This window comes from Pristiophorus japonicus, chromosome 16 (assembly GCF_044704955.1).
Source record: "Pristiophorus japonicus isolate sPriJap1 chromosome 16, sPriJap1.hap1, whole genome shotgun sequence".
NCBI classification, from domain to species: Eukaryota; Metazoa; Chordata; class Chondrichthyes; family Pristiophoridae; genus Pristiophorus; species Pristiophorus japonicus.
The window spans coordinates 3,248,270-3,269,450 of NC_091992.1; the positions used below are offsets into that span (position 1 = coordinate 3,248,270).

The 21,181-nt window shown below is 46.2% G+C and overlaps 1 protein-coding gene across 1 annotated transcript in view; it reads left to right on the forward strand.

Moving 5' to 3' along the window:
* The first annotated feature begins 20,336 nt into the window (after nt 1-20,336).
* The window catches only part of LOC139226900 (forkhead box protein N1-like), a 73,373-nt gene continuing 72,528 nt past the window's right edge, over nt 20,337-21,181 (forward strand). Inside the window, exon 1 of the mRNA XM_070857994.1 lies at nt 20,337-20,361. Coding sequence (XP_070714095.1) covers nt 20,337-20,361 — 25 coding nt within the window. The remainder of the gene's footprint in view (nt 20,362-21,181) is intronic.

Below are 21,181 nucleotides of genomic sequence, written 5' to 3' on the forward strand. Positions count from 1 at the left end.
TCCCATGTCCACTTCCATGAAGACTGGAACGCCGTTTATCTCAACTTCCATCTTCACTGGAGGACAATCGGTGGTGCAGGTATACACTCCATACACTTCTTGGGGCTGAGCTGCCTCTCTGGCCAAATCATCATACTCCCCGCTGGATTCAGTCATCTATCGACTCCTCTGCTAGACAGTGAGCCGTATTTCTTTTACACATACACTGAAGGTAGTCCTTCATGTTTGCATATGTACTCAGCAAACCGACACTGGTGAGCCCTATGGTTTCCTCCGCAACACCAGCATGGTGCTACTCGATTAGCACCCCTCGGCAGACTCTGAGTTCTGGAATTACCTGAGGTCTGTGCTCTCTGCCCTGGGCAGAGCCACGTTCTACAGTCTTGCCTGTGAAAGGCACCATTCTGTGTACAGTACTTGCCGGGTTTGAGTCCACAGGATAAATAATTTACTTGGTGCTGCAAGTCGAGATCATGAATGCTTGACTGATGCTGATGGCCTTCTGCAGGTTGACTGTGGTGTCGACAGATAATAGCTTGTGAAGGAGGCCCTCGTGACCAATTCCGATAACGAAGATGTCTCGCAATGCATCGTTGAGGTGCATGCCAAAATCACACGGTGCCGCAAGTCTCCTGAGGTCGGTAGCATATTTTGCAATCTCCTGGCCCTCAGGTCTACGGTGATTGTAGAATCTGTGCCTAGCCGTAAGGATGCTCTCTTTTGGTTTTAGTTGGTCGCGAATTAGATCAGTCAGCTCATCGAATGTCTTATCCTTGGCCTTCGTGGGTGCCAGCAAGTCCCCGACGAGGCGGTAGACCTCGGGCCCACAACTGGTCAGCAGTGTAGCCTTGCACTTCTCCGCCAATGTGTCCATCTCCCCTGCCAGGTCGTTTGCCATGAAATATTGCTCGAGCCTTTCCGTGAAGGCATCCCAATCATCACCCTTTGTGAAGTCTTTTAGTGTGCCAAAGGTAGCCATAATCGCGTGAAAGTCCTTATTCTCGTCGGCAGTTATTATGTCTGTAATGCACTTCTGAATGACTCCACGAGGCAATGTGTTGTACTCAAACTGTAGTGACATTGGTCCTTTATTCGTAACTCCAGAGTGAGGCAGCGCATGGTGGCTCCCCTTTTATACAGCCCCTGCCACCGGGGCAGGAAACCCTGGTCTCCACCAGTTGCACCCTCTAGTGGTGCCAGCATGTATATACACAGTGTAAACTTTATTGATAGTACATCAGGTGAACAAGTCTCCATCTTATGCAACTATACAGTGACTACACTGAGAGTATATCTATAGTCTGCATGTATAACAGATAGAGTAAACACAGAGAGAGTGTTTCCACTTGTGGAGAAGAGCAAAACTAGGGGCCAGCAATACAGGATAGTCACCAAGAAATCCAATCGGGAATTCAGGAAAAACTTCTTTACCCAGAAAATGGTGAGAATGTGGAACTCGCTGCCACAGGGAGGGGTTGATGTGAATAATATCGATGTATTTAATGGGAGGCTAGACAAGAAAGCATATGAGGCAGAAGGGAAGAGAGGGTTATGCTGATAGAGTTAGATAAGGAAAGACAGGAGAAGGCTCGAGTGGAGCAGAAACGCCGGCATGGACTGGTTCTGCCAAATGGCCTGTTTCTGTGCTGTATATCCGATGTAATTAGTGTACCTAAAACTCATTTCCCTTTGACCTCACACATGCCCATGCATTTAACAAAAAATCATGCTGCAGAATATTCTTCCTTTTCCCTGCTGTGCTCTTCCAATATTACACATAGTGTTTGAGTGATGATGGGCCAGTGTTGCCCTTGCAGTCCCAGTGGGGATGCACTCCTCCTCAATGACATGGCTCAGATTAGAAAGACACCATGTGGGGCACTATGCTCTGTGCTCTAACTCTCCATGCAGACTGTGTGCTGATGCTCCACTGCACTGCTCCATTACAACTACTTTACTGCCTAATTACACATCACTCAAAATCACTGTTGGACATGTCCTTAGGAAGGCTTTGTGCACGAGACTATTACTGCTGCAAGACTAAATTGCCCTGTGCAATTATCCACCACTTTCCCAGGTCGTGTTACTGACTGACTACATCCACCTCATCCTCAGACTACTGTGTCGTGTCTTCCTGTACCATATCCAGCTCAGCTCAGGGCAGCCTCTCTGCTGCACTGTCTAGACATTCCCAATCATACAAAAGGATTGACTAGTACAGAGATGAATAGTACAAGAAGATATTAAAAACCTGCAACTTAAAATGGGACAACTAGACATTAATTACACACAATTCACAGGAGTCCCTTTTGCTTTGGTACGAGAGGATTGGAGGAGCATTCAAAGCATGTGCAAGTGAATCGAGCTAAAGCTAAACATACCCAGTGGTTTTCCTGGTTGATCCCTGGGATCAGAGGATTGACCTAGGAGGAGAGATTGAGTAGAATGGGCCTATACTCTCTGGAGTTTAGAAAACTGAGAGGAGATCTCATTGAAACTGTTAAGTCCTGACTCTAATGTACTGACTTACACGAGACACAGGCTGAAGTCAGGGTCACTCAGGACCTGCACCTTTAATTCCAGCTCTCCAGTGCTGCACTTGCCTGAGGCCTCTCTTTATATACCACAGTGGGACAGGTATGGAGTGTCTCCTGCAAGTGCACCCCTGGTGGTAAGGTATGCTTATTGTTACAGGTCATGTCCAGTTACAGTCATGTATAGCGTGGTAAGATACAGTTATATACAGTAATGTGAGATACATGACAGAAACATATAAGATTCTGAGGGGGATTGACAGGGTAGATGCTGAGAGGTTGTTTCCCCTGGCTGGAGAATCTAGAACTAGGGAGCATAGTCTCAGGATAAGGGGTTGGCCATTTAGAACATAAGAAATAGGAGCACGAGTAGGCCATTCGGCCACTCGAGCCTGTGCCACCATTCAATTAGACCATGGCTGATCTGATCCTGGCCTCAACTCCATTTCCCTGCCCGCTCCCCATAACCCTTGACTCCCTTATCTTTCAAAAATCTGTCTATCTCCGCCTTAAAAACATTCAATGACTCAGCCTCCACAGCTCTCTGGCAGTGAATTCCAATGATTCAGGATCCTCTGCGAGAAGAAATTCCTCCTCATCTCCATCTTTAATGGGCGACCACTTATTCTGAAACTATGCCCCCTATTCTAGCTTCCCCCACGAGAGGAAACATTCTCTCTGCATCTACCCTGTAAGCCCCCTCAGAATCTTATATGTTTCAATAAGATCACTCTAAGTCTTTTAAACTCCAGTGAGTATAGGCCCAACCTGCTCAACATTTCTTTATATTACAACCCCTCCATCTCAGAAGTCAACCTCGTGAACCTTCTTTGAACAGCCTCCAGTGCAAGTATATCCTTCCTTAAATAAGGAGACCAAAACCGTACGCAATACTCCAGGTGTGGTCTTAGCAATGCCCTGTACAGTTGTAGCAGGACTTCCCTACTTTTATACTCCTTGCAATAAAGGCCAACATTCCATTTGCCTTCCTAATTGTTTGCTGTACCTGCATGCTAACTTTTTGTGTTTCATGCAATACGGTGGAGGAGGATTTCCTGGAGTGTATAACAGATGGTTTTCTAGACCAGTATGTCGAGGAACCAACTGGAGAGCTGGCCATCCTAGTTCAGCGAAGGTTCATCAGACTGATTCCCGGGATGGCAGGACTGACAAATGAAGAAAGACTGGATCGACTAGGCTTGTATCCACTGGAGTTTAGAAGAATGAGCGGGGATCTCATAGAAACATATAAAATTCTGATGGGACTGGACAGGTTAGATGCAGGAAGAATGTTCCCGATTTGGGGAAGTCCAGAACCAGGGGTCACAGTCTAAGGATAAGGGATAAGCCATTTAGGACCGAGATGAGAAACTTCTTCACTTAGAGAGTTTGTGAGCATGTGGAATTCTATACCACAGAAAGTTGTTGAGGCCAGTTCGATAGATATATTCAAAAGGGAGTTAGATGTGGCCCTTACGGCTAAAGGGATCAGGGGGTATGGAGAGAAAGCAGGAATGGGGTACTGAAGTTGCATGATCAGCCATGATCATATTGAATGGTGGTGCAGGCTCGAAGGGCTGATTGGCCTGCTCCTGCACCTATTTTCTATGTTTCTATGTACAAGGACCCGCAGATCCCTCTGTACCACCGCATTTTGTAATTCTCTCCATTTAAGTAATAATTAGCTTTTTTATTTTTCCGACCAAATTGGATAACCTCACATTTTCCCACATTATAGTCCATCTGCCAAATTTTTGCCCACTCACTTAACCTGTCTATATCCCTTTGTAGATTCTTTGCGTCCTCCTCACAACTTGCTTTCCCACCTGTCCTTGTATCTATTGTGTTCCTGACACAGATGAGGCTGCACACAGGGAGGTTAAAGTAACAGTGACCTCAGTCTTTAATAAGACACTCCAGAGTGAGGAACAGGCCTTAGGGGCCGGCTTATATACAGTGCTCCCAAGGGATGCTGGGATCCCTTGGGACATCAGGGGATGCACTCCCTGGTGGCAGAACATGGGAGTGCATGCTTTACAGATACACAACAGTACCATCAGCAAATTTGGCTACATTACACTCGGTGTACACTCGACTGAGATGAGGAGGAATTTCTTCACTCAGAGGGTGGTGAATCTTTGGAATTCTCTACCCCAGAGGGCTGTGGATACTGAGTTGTTGCGTATGTTCAAGGCTGAGATCGATAGATTTTCGGACTCGAGGGGAACTCAAGGGATATGGGGATTGGACGGGAAAATGGAGTTGAGGTTGAAAATCAGCCATGATCTTATTGAATGGAAGAGTAGGCTAAGGGGCCGTATGGCCGACTCCTGCTCTTAATTCTTCTGTTCTTTCAAAAGGATAAGAATTCAAACTTGAAGAAGAAAAATTAATAAAATGCATGGTGTGGGGGTGGGGGGGGGGGGCGGAGTTGTGTGAAATTCAACTTCAGTGGGGGCGCAATTGAGGAGAGCAGGTCACCCCATGATCCATCACTGGGTGTGCATGGACTGGCTGTCTGATATACGCACAGCCCCAAGGTGTATAATGGCAGTGGTGGATCAGCTGCCGGTGATACATGGTATACCCTGAGGCTGAATGTATATCAGGCATGCAATCTGCAACCACCCATTTTCCACCCAACATAGGGTGGTGGATATATGGAACGATCTACCCAGGGAGACAGTACAAGTGGATGATGTATTCACTTGCAGGAAGGTGATGGACTAATTTCTGGCGGAGTTACTAGAGCAGTGGGAAATCTGTGATCTTGGGCACGGCTTGATGGACAGCAATGCTTTTTCCCAGTTCTGTGTTCCTGAGGTCACTGGGTCTTGTTGGGGAGTGAGGCAGGTCGGTTAGTTAAGTACATCTAGTGATGTGTCCTGGGGGAACCCTGGTCTCCTGAGCTTTGCCTAGGGACTGGGGGAAGAGTTTCCCAGAGTTACTTTGTCTGGAATTGTGTGTATGTGTGTCTTCCCAGGAATGATCATTCCAGTGATTAGGGAGGATGGGGTTACACTCTCAAATAGCTACAGGGTCTGACAGTCTTTCTACTTGTGTGTTCGTACAGTATAAATCGTATTCTTTCACCAGCCTGCCACTGCCCAATGACATTTAGAATCATGATTTGAAGAACTGAGCCCGATTCAAGAATCCTGTATCATGGAATTGAGCAGCAAGTAATTTGGACAATGAGTGCTCGTTGTTAGAATTGGGAAGGTCTTCGGTGATAGTTTTTGTGGGATCAGTTAGTGCAACAGAACCTAAACCTGGACGATTATTATTCAGCCTCTGAGTCAGAAGGTTGTGGGTTCAAACCCCACTCTAGAGACTTGAGCACAAAAATTTAGGCTGACACTCCAGTGCAGTGCTGAGGGAGTGCCGCACTGTCGGAGGGGCAGTACTGAGGGAGCGCCGCGCCGTCGGAGGGGCAGTACTGAGAGAGTGCCGCACTGTCAGAGGGGCAGTACTGAGGGAGCGCCGCACTGTCGGAGGGGCAGTACTGAGGGAGCGCCGCGCTGTCGGAGGGGCAGTACTGAGGGAGCGCTGCACTGTCGGAGGGGCAGTACTGAGGGAGCGCTGCACTGTCGGAGGGGCAGTACTGAGGGAGCGCTGCACTGTCGGAGGGGCAGTACTGAGGGAGCGCCGCGCTGTCGGAGGGGCAGTACTGAGGGAGCGCCGCACTGTCGGAGGGGCAGTACTGAGGGAGCGCCGCACTGTCGGAGGGGCAGCACAAACATCGGGTCGTTTACAGTGATGTCGCCTGATACAGCCGTGAGATCATGGTACATGTTTTGCCGATAACGCCTGGTTTCCACCTGATTGTTGAGGTCAGGATGGACTAAGGATAGCTTGGTTTTGAGTGCATATTTCATTAGTAACTCTGCAGGGCGGCCCCTGATAAGGGAGTGGGGTCGTGTCCTGTAATTGATCAGCACCCGGGATAGGCGGGTTTGTGAGGAGCCTTCCGTGACGTTTCGAGCTCTGCTTTATGGTTTGGACTGCCCACTCCGCTTGGCCGTTGGATGCGGGCTTGAACGGGGCAGACCTGACATGCTTGATGCCATTGCAGGTCATGAATTCATTGAATTACGAGCTGGTGAAACACGGACCCATTGTCGCTGACCAGAATGTCGGGCAGGCCATGGGTGGCGAACATGGCCCTGAGGCTTTCAATGGTGGCAGTGTACATGCTGGATGCCATTATTACACATTCAATCCATTTAGAGTAGGCATTCACTACAACGAAGAACATTTTTCCCAGAAAGGGGCCCGCAAAATCTACGTGGATCCTGGACCATGGTTTTGAGGACCAGGACTACAGACTAAGTGGAGCCTCCCTGGGAGCATTGCTCAATTGTGAGCAAGTGTTACACTGGTGCACGCATGACTCCAAGTCTGAGTCAATGCCGGGCCACCAGACGTGGGATCTGGCGATAGCCTGCATCATGACTATGCTTGGGTGGGCACTGTGTAGGTCGCGTGTGAAGGTTGCCTTGCCTTTTTTTGGCAGGACGATGCGGTTGCCCCATAAGAGGCAATCCGATTGGATGGACATTTCGTCTTTATGACGGTGAAACGGCCTTATCTCGTCTTGCATTTCTCTTGGGACCACTGACCATTGGGACTATTGAGGATACAACTTTTTACAAGAGATAACACAGGGTCCTGGTTGGTCCAGCTCCTGATCTGGCGGGTCGTTATGGGTGACCCTTCGCTTTCGAAGGCGTCCATGACCAGGCACAGGTCTGCGGGCTGCGCCATTTCCACCCCGGTGGTGGGCAACGGTAGCCGACTGAGGGCATCGGTGCAGTTCACAGTGCCTGGCCTGTGGCGGATCGTATAATCGTAGGCCGACAGTGTTAGTGCCCATCTTTGGATTCGCGATGAAGCATTGGTGTTTATGCCTTTACTTTCCGAAAACAGTGAGATTAGGGGCTTGTGGTCGGTTTCTAACTCGAACCTGAGTCCGAACAAATACTGGTGCATTTTTTTTAACCCCATAGACACAGGTCAAAGCCTTCTTCTCGACCATACTGTAGGCTCATTCGGCCTTGGATAGACTTCTGGATGCATATGCAACCGGTTAGAGTTTTCCCGCTACATTTGCTTGCTGTAAAACACACCCGACACCGTATGATGACGCGTCACATGCTAAAACTAGACGTTTACCTGGGTCATACAATACAAGCAACTTGTTCGAACACAGCAAGTTTCTGGCCTTTTTGAAGGCAGCCTCTTGATTTTGACTCCAAACCCAGTCGTCTCCCTTGCGAGGCAACCTGTGCAACGGTTCGAACAAGGTACTCAACCCTGGAAGAAAGTTACCGAAATAGTTGAGGAGTCCCAGGAACGAGCGCAGCTCCATTACATTTCGTGGTCTGAGTGCATTCTTGATGGCCTCTGTCTTCGAGTCCGTGGGCATGATGCCGTTTGCCACAATCTTCCTCCCCAGGAATTCTACCTCTGGCGCCAGGAAGACACACTTGGATCGTTTCAGCCGGAGTCCTACTCTGTTTAGTCGACTTAAAACCTCTTGCAGGTTGTGCAGGTGGTGTCACGACCAGTGATTAGGATGTCATCCTGAAATATAACGGTGCGTGGAACCGATCTCAACAGACTCTCCATGTTCCTTTGGAAGATGGTTGCAGCTGAGCGGACCCCGAACGGGCACCTGTGATACAAAACAGTCCCTTGTGTGTGTTAATGCATGTTCATTTTTTCGACGACTTAGCCAGCTCCTGGATCATGTAAGCGGAGGTTAGATCCAGCTTGGTGAACGCCTTTCCCCCTGCTAATGTCGCAAAGAGATCATCGGCTTTGGGTAGCGGGTACTGGTCCTGTAATGAAACTCGGTTGATCATTACCTTGTAGTCGCCGCAGATTCTGACCGTGCCATCGCTCTTTAGTACCGGAACAATCGGGCTGGCCACTCGTTGAATTTGACTGGTGATATGATTCCCTCGCATTGAAGTCTGTCCAATTCGATCTCCACTTTCTCCCTCATCGTGTAAGGGACCGCTGAGCCTTGTGATGAACGGGCTGTGCCTCGGGGACCAAGTGGATCTGCACTTTGGTGTCTGTGAAGTTGCCGATGCCTGGTTCAAATAAGGATGGGAACTTTCTCAGCACTTGAGCACAGGAAGCATTGTCCACTGAAGATAGTGCTTTGACGTCTTCCCAGTTCCACCGAATCTTCCCCATCCAGCTTCTGCCAAGCAGTGTTGGTCCATCGCCTGGTACAACCCACAGTGGCAATTCGTCATAGGATACCTTTACGTTCGCACTGCCGATAACTGGGATCAGTTCCTTGGTGTAAGTGCGCAGCTTTGTCTGAATCGGGCTCAGCTTGGGTCTTTGTTCTTTGTTGCCCCACAGTTTCTCAAATGCCTTCTGGCTCATAAGTGACTGACTCGCCCCCGTGTCCAACTCCATGGAAACAGGAATGCCATTTATCTTGACTTTCATCATCATGGAGGGACTTTTGGTAGTGAAGGTGTGCACCCCTCGGGCTGAGTCGCCTCTCTAGCTTGTACTGTATGATCCTTGCTGGTTCGGAAACCTCCTGCCAACTCCTCTGCCACGTTTTGAGTCGCAGTTCTTCTGCACATTCGCTGTAGGTGGTCCTTTTGGCCGCAGCCTTTGCACACACGGTGTCTGAATCAACACAGACAGGCCCGATGGTTACCCCCGCAATGCCAACATGTTAAACGATTCACATTTACACCCCTTGGCGGACTCTGAGTCGGACTAATTCTTTGATCAACGGTTATTTTCTGCACGGTACTTGCCAGTGAGTTTTGATTCTGGGACGATCTCAACGTTGAGGTCGTGAACGCCTGGCTTAAGGTGATGGTCCGCTTCACATTCCGTCCCATCGCGAAAACATCCCGCAACACATTGTTGAGGAGTTCGCCAAATTTGCACGGTTCCGCGAGCCTTCGTAGGTCTGCAGCATATCCCGCTAAATCCTGGCCCTCGGTGCGGCGGTAGAAGCGATACCTGGCCAGCGAAACCCGAGTAAAGGCTTCACCCTCTGAAAACTTTTCTAAACTATCAACAGCAGCCATCTCTGCATGCAAGTCTGTGATCTGTACTCGTCGCCAATTAATATGTCTCTACTTATCTGTAGAATAACTCCACAAGGCCTAGTGCTGTGCCTGAACTGCTGTGACCTTAGTCTCTTTATTGTGACTGCAGAGTGCTCATAGAAACATAGAAAATAGGTGCAGGAGTAGGCCATTTGGCCCTTCGAGCCTGCACCACCATTCAATAAGATCATGGCTGATCGTTTACCTCAGTACCCCTTTCCTGCTTTCTCTCCATACCCCCTGATCCCTTTAGCCATAAGGGCCATATCTAACTCCCTCTTGAATATATCCAATGAACTGGCATCAACAACTCTCTGCGGCAGGGAATTCTACAGGTTAACAACTCTCTGAGTGAAGAAGTTTCTCCTCATCTCAGTCCTAAATGGCTTACCCCTTATCCTAAGACTATGTCCCCTGGTTCTGGACTTCCCCAACATCGGGAACAATCTACCCGCATCGAACCTGTCCCGTCCCGTCAGAATTTTATGTTTCTATGAGATCCCCTCTCATCCTTCTAAACTCCAGTGTATAAAGGCCCAGTTGATCCAGTCTCTCCTCATATGTCAGTCCCACCATCCTGGGAATGGGTCTGGTGAACCTTCGCTGCACTCCCTCAATAGCAAGAACGTCCTTCCTCAGATTAGGAGACCAAAACTAACACAATATTCCAGGTGAGGCCTCACCAAGGCCCTGTACAACTGCAGTAAGACCTCCCTGCTCCTGTACTCAAATCCCCTAGCTATGAAGGCCAACATACCATTTGCCTTCTTTACCGCCTGCTGTACCTGTATACCAACCTTCAATGACTGATGAACCATGACACCCAGGTCTCGTTGCACCTCCCCTTTTCCTAATCTGCCACCATTCAGATAATATTCTGCCTTCGATTTTTTGCCCCCAAAGTGGATAACCTCACATTTATCCACATTATACTGCATCTGCCATGCATTTGCTCACTCACCTAGCCTGTCTAAGTCACCCTGCAGCCTCTTAGCGTCTCCCTCACAGCTCACACCACCACCCAGTTTAGTGTCATCTGCAAACTTGGAGATATTACACTCAATTCCTTCATCCAAATCATTGATGTATATTGTAAAGAGCTGGGGTCCCAGCACTGAGCCCTGTGGCACTCCACAGCATAGTGACCAGCCTTTTATACAGCTCCTGCCTGGGCCTCCCACAGTTGCACCCTCTAGTGGTACCAGCATAGTATATACACAGAGTATCCATATATGACAAGGAAGACCATTCGGCCCACATTAGTTCACCGATCCAGAGGCACCAGACTGTCTCCCAGCCCTCACTGCGGTAACTCATTGTTTCTGAAAAGCATCATTCACACTTGATGGTGTAGAACTTGCTGATATCAATCCTACACTGCCAGTCTGAAGCGCTGTGGGCATTAAGATATTTGGCAACAACTGTGTGATCGTTCTATTTAGATGTGTTTTTTTTTGACATTCGGTAATTCACCATTGAAAGCAATTTGCTGTTGCTGATTTAATCCCACAAATGATAGAATCATGGAATGGTTACAGCATAGAAGGAGACCATTCAACCCGTCGAGCCCGTGCCGGCTCTCTGCAAGAACACTTCAGCCAGTCCCACTCCCCCGCCCTTTCCCCATAGCCTTGCAATTTTTTTTCCTTCCGGTACTTACCCAACTCCCTTTTGAAAGCTACAATTGAGTGTGTCTTCACCAACCTACCAGGCAGCGCATTCCAGATCCTAACCACTCGCTGGTTAAACAGGTTTTTCCTCAAGTTACCAATCACCTTGAATCTGTGTCCTCTGGTTCTCAACCCTTCTGCCAAAACAGTTTCTCTCTATCTGCTCTGTGTAGATCCCTCATGATTTTGAACATCTCTATCAAACCTTCTCTGCTCTAAGGAGAACAACCCCAGCTTCTCCAGTCTATCCACATAACTGAAGTCCCTCGTCCCTGGAACCATTCTCGTAAATCCCCTCTGCACCCTCTCTAAAGCCTTCCTACAGTGTGGTGCCCAGAATTGGACACAATACTCCAGTTGAGGGCGAACCAGTGTTTTATACAGGTTCATCACAACTTCCTTGCTTTTGTACTCTATGCCTCCATTTATGAAGCCCAAGGAAGAGGCATATAAATCGGCCAGAAAAAGCAGCAAACCAGAGGACTGGGAGAATTTTGTAATACAGCAGAAGAGGACAAAGGGTTTAATTAGGAGGGGGAAAATAGAGTATGAGAGGAAGCTTGCTGGGAACATAAAAACTGACTGCAAAAGCTTCTATAGATATGTGAAGAGAAAAAGATTAGTGAAAACAAACGTAGATCCCTTGCAGTCAGATTCAGGTGACTTTATAATGGGGAACAAAGAAATGGCGGACCAGTTAAACAATACTTTGGTTCTGTTTTCACGAAAAAAGACACAAATAACCTTCCAGAAGTACTAGGGGACCGAGGGTCTAGTGAGAAGGAGGAACTGAAGGATATCCTTATAAAGTGGGAAATTGTGTTAGGGAAATTGATGGGATTGAAGGCCGATAAATCCCCGGGACCTGATAGTCTGCATCCCAGAGTACTGAAGGAAGTGGCCATAGAAATAGTGGATGCATTGGTGATCATTTTCCAACAGTCTATCAACTCTGGATCAGTTCCTATGGACTGGAGCAGTAGCTAATGTAACATCACTTTTTAAAAAAAGGAGGGAAAATGGGTAATTATAGACCAGTTAGCCTGACATCAGTAGTGGGGAAAATGTTGGAATCAATTATTAAAATGAAATAGCAGCACATTTGGAAAGCAGTGACAGGATCGGTCCAAGTCAGCATGGATTTATGAAAGGGAAATCATGCTTGACAAATTTTCTGGAATTTTTTGAGGATGTAACTGGTAGAGTGGACAAGGGAGAACCAGTGGATGTGGTGTATTTGGACTTTAAAAAGGCTTTTGACAAGGTCCCACACAAGATATTGGTGTGCAAAATTAAAGCACATGGTATTGGGGGTAATGTACTGACGTGGATAGAGAACTGGTTGGCAGACAGGAAGCAGAGAGTCGGGATAAATGGGTCCTTTTCAGAATGGCAGGTAGTGACTAGTGGGGTGCCGCAGGGCTCAGTGCTGGGACCCCAGCTATTTACAATATACATTAATGATTTAGATGAAGGAATTGAGTGTAATATCTCCAAGTTTGCAGATGACACTAAGCTGGGTGGCGGTGTGAGCTGTGAGGAGGACACTAAGAGGCTGCAGGATGACTTAGACAGGTTAGGTGAGTGGGCAAATGGTGGGACTGACATATGAGGAGAGACTGGATCAACTGGGCCTTTGTTCACTGGAGTTTAGAAGGATGAGAGGGGATCTCATAGAAACTTACAAGATTCTGACGGGACTGGACAGGTTAAATGTGGGAAGAATGTTCCCGATGATGGGGAAGTCCAGAACCAGGGGACACAGTCTTAGGATAAGGGGTAGGCCATTTAGGACTGAGATGAGGAGAAACTTCTTCACTCAGAGAGTTGTTAACCTGTGGAATTCCCTACTGCAGAGAGTTGTTGATATCAATTCATTGGATATATTCAAGGAGGAGTTAGATATGACCCTTACGGCTAAAGGGATCAAGGGGTATGGTGAGAAAGCAGGAAAGGGATACTGAGGTGAATGATCAGCCATGATCCTATTGAATGGCGGTGCAGGTTCGAAGGGCCGAATGGCCTACTCCTGCACCTATTTTTTATGTTTCTACGATCCCGTAAACTTTTTAACCACGTTCTCAACCTGCCCTCCCACCTTCATATTCCCCCAGGTCTCTCTGTTCCTGCACCCTCTTTAGGATTGCACCCTTTAGTTTATATTGCCTCTCTTTCCAACCAAAATGTATCATTTCACATGTTTCTGCGTTAAACTTCATCTGCCCCATGTCCGGCCATTCCACCAGCCTGTCTGTGTCTTCCTGAAATCTATCACTCCCCACCTCACTGTTCACTATACTTCCAAGTTTTGTGTCAGCTGCAGATTTTGAAATAGTGTCCTGTACACCCACATCCAGGTCATTAATATATATCAGGAAAAGCAGTGGTCCCAGTACCGACCCCTGGGGAACACCACTGTATACCTTCCTCCAGTCCGAGAAACAACCGTTCACCTCTACTCTCTGTTCCCTGTCACTGAGCCAGTTCCGTATCCATGCTGCCACTGTCCCTTGTATTCCACGGGCTTCAACTTTGCTGCAAGCCTGTTATGTGGCACTTTATCAAACGCCTTTTGGAAATCCATGTACACCACATCAACCGCATTGTCCTCATCAACCCTTTCGTTACCTCATCAAAAAACTCAATCAAGTTGGTTAAACATAATTTACCTTCAATAAATCTGTGCTGGTTTTCCTTAATTAATCCAAGTAACTGTTAATTTTGTCCCTGATTATCGTTTCTGCACTACCTGTGACTGGCCTGTAAGAACATAAGAAATAGGAGCAGGAGTCGACCATTTGGCTCCTCTATCTGCTCCGCCATTTAATAAGATCATGGCTGATCTGATCATGGACTCAGCTCCACTTCCCTGCCCGCTCCCCATAACCCTTTATTTCCTTATCGCTCAAAAATCTGTGTATCTCCGCCTTAACTATATTCAATGACCCAGCCTCCACAACTCTCTGGGGCAGAGAATTCCATAGATTTACAACCCTCAGAGAAGAAATTCCTCCTCATCTCAGTTTTAAATGGGCGACCCCTTATTCTGAGACTATGTCCCCTAGTTTTAGTTTCCCCTATGAGTGGAAATATCCTCTCTGCATCCACCTTGATGAGTCCCCTCATTATCTTATATGTTTCAATAAGATCACCTCTCATTCCTCTGAACTCCAATGAATAGAGGCCCAAACTACTCAACCTATCTTCATAATTAAACCCTTCATCTCCGGAATCAACCTAGTGAACCTTCTCTGAACAGCCTCCAAGGCAAGTATATCCTTCCTTAAATATGGAGACCAAAACTGTATGCAGTACTCCAGGTGTAGCCTCACCAATACCCTGTACAGTTGTAGCAGGACATCTCTGCATTTATACTCCATGCCGCTTGCAATAAAGGCCAACATTCCATTGGCTTCCTGGTTACTTGCTGTACCTGCATACTAACTTTTTGTGTTTCATGCAGAAGGACACCCAGGCCCCTCTGTACTGCAGCACTTTGCAATTTTTCTCCATTTAAATTATAATTTGCTTTGCTATTTTTTCTCCCAAAGTGGATAACCTCACATTTTCCCACATTATACTCCATTTGCCAAAATGTTGCCCACTCACTTAGCCTGTCTATTTTCCTTTGCAGATTTTTTTGTGTCCTCCTCACAATTTGCTTTCCCACCCATCTTTGGGTATCATCAGCAAACTTGGCTACACTCAGTCCCTTCATCCGAATCATTAATATAGATTGTAAATAGTTGAGGCCCCAGCACCGATCCCTGCAGCACCCCACTAGTTACTGTTTACCTACCGGAAAATGACCCATTTATCCCACCTCTCTGTTTTCTGATAGTTAGCCAGTTCTCTATCCATGCTAATATATTACCCCATGAACTTTTATCTTGTGCAGCAACCTTTTATGTGGCACCTTATCGAATGCTTTCTGGAAATCCAGATACACCACATCCACTGGTTCCCCCTTATCCACCCTACTCGTTACATCCTCAAAGAACTCCAACAAATTTGTCAAACATGATTTCCCTTTCACAAAACCATGCTGACTCTGCTTGATTGAATTATGCTTTTCCAAATGTCCTGCTACTGCTTCCTTAATAATGGACTCCAACATTTTCCCAACCACAGATGTTAGGCTAACTGGTCTATAGTTTCCTGCTTTCTGTCTGCCTCCTTTTTTAAATAGGGGCGTTACATTTGCGGTTTTCCAATCCACTGGGACCTCCCCAGAATCCAGGGAATTTTGGTAGATTACAACCAATGCATCCACTATCTCTACAGCCACTTCTTTTAAGACCCTAGGATGTAAGCCATCAGGTCCAGGGAACTTGTCCGCCTTTAGTCCCATTATTTTACCAAATACTACTTCTCTAGTGATTGTATTAAGTTCCTCCCTCCCTATAGCTCCTTGATTATCCACTATTGGGATGTTTTTAGTGTCTTCTATCGTGAAGACCGATACAAAATATTTGTTCAACGTCTGTGCCATTTCCCTGTTCTCCATTATTAATTCCCCAGTCTCATCCTCCAGGGGACCAACATTTACTTTAGCCACTCTTTTCCTTTTTATGTACCTGTAGAAACTCTTACTATCTGTTTTTATATTTCGTGCTAGTTTACTTTCATAATCTATCTTCCCTCTCTTTATCATTTTTTTAGTCGTTCTTTGCTGGCTTTTAAAAGTTTCCCAATCCTCTGGCCTCCCATTGGTCTTGGCAACATTGCATGCCTTTGTTTTCAATTTGATACCATCCCTTATTTTCTTAGTTAGCCACGGATGGTTATCCCTTCTCTTACAGTCTTTCCTTCTCATTGGGATATATTTTTGTTGCGAGTTATGAAATATCTCCTTAAATGTCTGTCACTGCTCATCAACCGTCCCATACTTTAGTCTATTTTCCCAGTCCACTTTAATCAACTCTGCCCCCATACCTTTGTAGTCTCCTTTATTTAAGCTTAGTACTCTGGTTTGGGATCCAACTTTCTCACTCTCTAACTGAATTTGAAATTGAACCATGTTATGGAAATTAAATCCTGGAGGATCCTTTACTAGGAGATTATTTATTGATCCTGTCTCATTACACAGTACCAGATCTAAGATAGCCTGCTCCCTGGTTGGTTCCGCAACGTACTGTTCAAGGAAACTATCTCGGATACACTCTATGAACTCTTCCTCAAGGCTCCCCTGGCCAATTTGCTCTGTCCAATCAATATGAAGGTTAGAATCGCCCATGATTATTGCCGTTCCTTTATTACAAGCCTCCATTATTTTTTGATTTATACTCCGTCCAACAGTGTAGCTACTGTTAGGGGGCCTATAGACTATGCCCACCAGTGACTTTTTCCCTTATTATTCCCTATCTCCACCCAAACTGATTCAGCATCTTGATCTTCTGAGCCAATATCGTTTCTCATTAACGCACTGATCTCATCCTTTATTAACAGAGCTACCCCACCTCCTTTTCCTTTCTGTCTGTCCTTCCGAATTGTCAAACACGCTAAATATTTAGTTCCCAGTCCTGATCACCTTGCAACCAGACTCTGTAATGGCTATCAGATCATAACCATTTGTATCTATTTGTGCCATCAACTCATCTAATTTGTTACGAATGCTGTGTGTATTCAGATAAAGAGCTTTTAAATTTGTTTTTGTACCATTTTTTCTGCTTTGACCCCACTTTCTGATTCACCGTTATGTTTATACATTCTGTCCCTTCCTGGCACGCTCTGGTTTTCATTTCCCCCAGTGCTACCCGGCTCTATTGCCTTCTCCTTATTCTTTGACTTTTTACATTTTCGGTCGCCTGAATCCTCCCCCTCACTAATTAGTTTAAAGCCCTCTCTACAGCCCTCGTTATTTGATTCGCCAGGAACCTAGTCCCAGCACGGTGTAAGTGGAGTCCGTCCCGATGGAACAGCTCCCTCTTACCCCAGCACTGGTGCCAGTGTCCCACGAACCAAAACCCATTTCTCCCACACCAGTCTTTGAGCCCCGTGTTTAACACTCATCTTATTTACCCTATGCAAATTTGCTCCTGGCGCAGGTAGTAATCCAAAGATTATTACCTTTGTGGTTCTGCTTTTTAATTTGGCCCCTAGCTGCTCATAATCCCTTTGCAGAACCTCTTTGTTTGTCCTATCTATGTTGTTGGTACCCACGTGGACCACGACAACTGGATCTGTGCTGAGAAACGATGACTGAACAGGTTAACACAATCGTTCGCAGTAGAAGAATGAGTTGAGTAAATTCAACAAGATTTTAAATCAAAAAGTTCAATCAGGCACAAACAGACACACACTCAAACACACTTCTCACACACACTTATCATACACACTCACACACACTCAAACACACACATTCACACACTCTCAAACATAGGCATTCCCAAACAGACGCACACACACACTCACGCACACATTCACATACACACATTCACATACACACAATCAATCACATACACACTCCCTCTCACGCACTCCCTCTCACGCACTGCCTCTCACGCACTGCCTCTCACGCACTCCCTCTCACGCACTGCCTCTCACGCACTCCCTCTCACGCACTCCCTCTCACGCACTGCCTCTCACGCACTCCCTCTCACGCACTCCCTCTCACGCACTCCCTCTCACGCACTCAGCCGTATAGCTCTACTTTCAGTTGAGCCACCGGTGCAAACTGGCAGCTGCAGCAGTGATTAAGATCAGAATAGAAATAAATCAAGGGCTTGATTCCTGGGATGCTCAGATGTCCAATTACAATTGCTGCTGTTGGTCACTGCCCTTCCTTTCCTATTATTTAGCCAATATACAGCATCTTCTTTATCCTTACAGCTTTTAGTTACTGCACAAGTTTCTTGTGAAACATAGAAACATAGAAAATAGGTGCAGGAGTAGGCCATTCGGCCCTTCGAGCCTGCACCACCATTCAATAGAATCATGGCTGATCATGCAACTTCAGTACCCCATTCCTGCTTTCTCTCCATACCCCTTGATCCCTTTAGCCGTAAGGGTCACATCTAACTCTCTTTTGAATATATCTAACAAACTTGCCTCAACAACTTTCTGTGGTAGAGAATTCCACAGGTTCACAATTCTCTGAGTGAAGAAGTTTCTCCTCATCTCGGTCCTAAATGGCTTACCCCTTATCCTTAGACTTTGACCCCTGATTCTGGACTTCCCCAACATCGGGAACATTCTTCCTGCCTCTAACCTGTCCAATCCCGCCAGAATTTTATATGTTTCTATGAGATCCCCTCTCATTCTTCTAAATTCCAGTGAATATAAGCCTAGTCGATCCAGTCTTTCTTCATATGTCAGTCCTGCCATCCCGGGAATCAGTCTGGTGAACCTTCGCTGCACTCCCTCAATAGCAAGAACGCCCTTCCTTAGATTAGGAGACCAAAACTGCAAACAGTACTCAAGATGTTATCTCACCAAGGCCCTGTACAACTGCAGTAAGACCTCCCTGCTCCTATACTCAAATCACTTCGCTATGAAGGCCAACATGCCATTTGCTTTCTTTACTGCCTGCTGTATCTGCATGCCTACCTTCAATGACTGATGTACCATGACACTCAGGTCTTGTTGCATCTCCCCTTTTCCTAATCTGTCACCATTCAGATAATATTCTGTTTTCCTGTTTTTGCCACCAAAATGGATAACCTCACATTTATCCACATTATACAGCATCTGCCATGCCTTTGCCCACACACCTAACCTGTCCAAGTCACCCTGCAGCCTCCTAGCATCCTCCTCGCAGCTCGCACTGCCACCCAGCTTAGTGTCATCTGCAAACTTGGAGATATTACCTTTGATTCCTTCGTCTAAATCATTAATGTATATTGTAAATAGCTGGGGTCCCAGCACTGAACCTTGCGGCACCCCACTAGTCACTGCCTGCCATTCTGAAAAACCCGTTTATTCCCACTCTTTGCTTCCTGTCTGGTAACCAGTTCTCTATCCACGTCAATACATTACCCCCAATATCATGTGCCTTAATTTTTCACACTAATCTCTTGTGTGGGACCTTGTCAAAAGCCTTTTGAAAGTTTAAATACACCACATCCACTGGCTCCCCCTTGTCCACTCCATTCGTTACATCCGCAAAAAACTCTGGAAGATTTGTCAAGCATGATTTCCCTTTCATAAATCCATGCTGACTTGGACCGATCCTGTCACTGCTTTCCAAATGCGCTGCTATTTCATCCTTAATAATTGATTCCAACATTTTCCCCACTACTGATGTCAGGCTAACCGGTCTATAATTACCTGTTTTCTCTCTCCCTCCTTTTTTAAAAAGTGGTGTTACATTAGCTACCCTCCAATCCATAGGAACTGAACCAGAGTCCATGGAACTTTGGGAAATGATCACCAATGCATCCACTATTTCTATGGTCACTTCCATAAGTACTCTGGGATGCAGACTATCAGGCCCCAGGGATTTATCGGCCTTCAGTTCCTTCAGTTTCCCTAACATCATTTCCTGACTAATAAGGATTTCGCTCAGTTCCCCCTTTTCGCTAGGCCCTAGTAATTTCGGGAGGTTATTCGTGTCTTCCTTAGTGAAAACAGAACCAAAGTATTTGTTCAATTGGTCTGCCATTTCTTTGAAGAACCTGATCAAAAGCTTTCTGAATGTGAAAATATCCCCAGTCATCACAGGATTCTGTTCCTTCCTCAAATAATTGGGCATGTTCTTCCGTCCATAAACCTGCATTGACTTGACGTTATTGCCTTGATTCTGATTTAAAATCTCCTGAATTACTTTATTACACACGCCACTGTTCTTTTACTCTGCAGATGTCCCGATAGCAGGTCTGTAATTCCCAATATCATGTTTCTCATCTTCTCTTTGGTTAAAGAAATTAAATTGGAGTAACATTACTTATTTTCCAAATATCTCTTTCAACCCCTGCATTTACTGAAGTTTGAGAAATAGTTAGGCATTGCCCTGCCTCCTTCTGCCCACATTTCCTCAAATTCTTGGCCGCATTCCACCTGGTTCTGCCTTCTTGTCTGAATATTAAAGCATTCCGGTAATGAATCCAAAGAACAAAGAGGAAGGTAATAGATCCTCTTTCTGTAGAAGAGCGTTGAATCTTCAAGATCTGTATATTGAGGAGCTGTGACTGCCATTGTCTCAGTTTCCAGAGCCGCATTCATTCTGAACAGATACTACACTAACCTGCCAGCAAGTTGCAAAACCACTTGAGACCATACAATGTTTTATTAGTTACAGGAGCTCAAAGATTAAAAGTTCTTAATGAGGAGGGAATAGGCAAAAGCAGAGTTGATACCATTTTGGTGACTGAAATTATATGCTATGCTTATTTCTGCATCATTAAGATCTCTCCCCCCCGCAATCTACAAGGCAAGACCAGGTAACAAACTTACGGAAATCGAGATATGGATAAACCGAGATAAGTAAGCAAGAAATAAAATGGGCATAAAAGGAATTGCTTTGATGAATAAAAGGCGAGTATTGTAGTGCGCGGGCCTGAGTAAAGGAGCATGCACTGATGTTCACCCACTCACTCTGCCAGACATACCCAGCTCCCCCTACACAAGTCATTGCAAACAATCCATTTAGTTTAAAGCAGATCCGGAATTCAATTTTTACCAACATTCCGGGATATGGAATGGACAATAGAATATAGCTGGGATAACATGCATTTACAAAGTATTTAGAACAGAGAAACAGGCCATTCAGCCAACGGGCTGCTGCTCCACACCAGCCCCCTCCCACCCTCTCCATCTCCCCCCATCACCATATCCTTCTATTCCCTTCTCCCCCATGTGTTTATCCAGCCTCCCCTTAAATACATCGATACTATTCACCTCAACCCCTCCCTGTGGCAGCGAGTTCCACATTCTCACCCCTCTC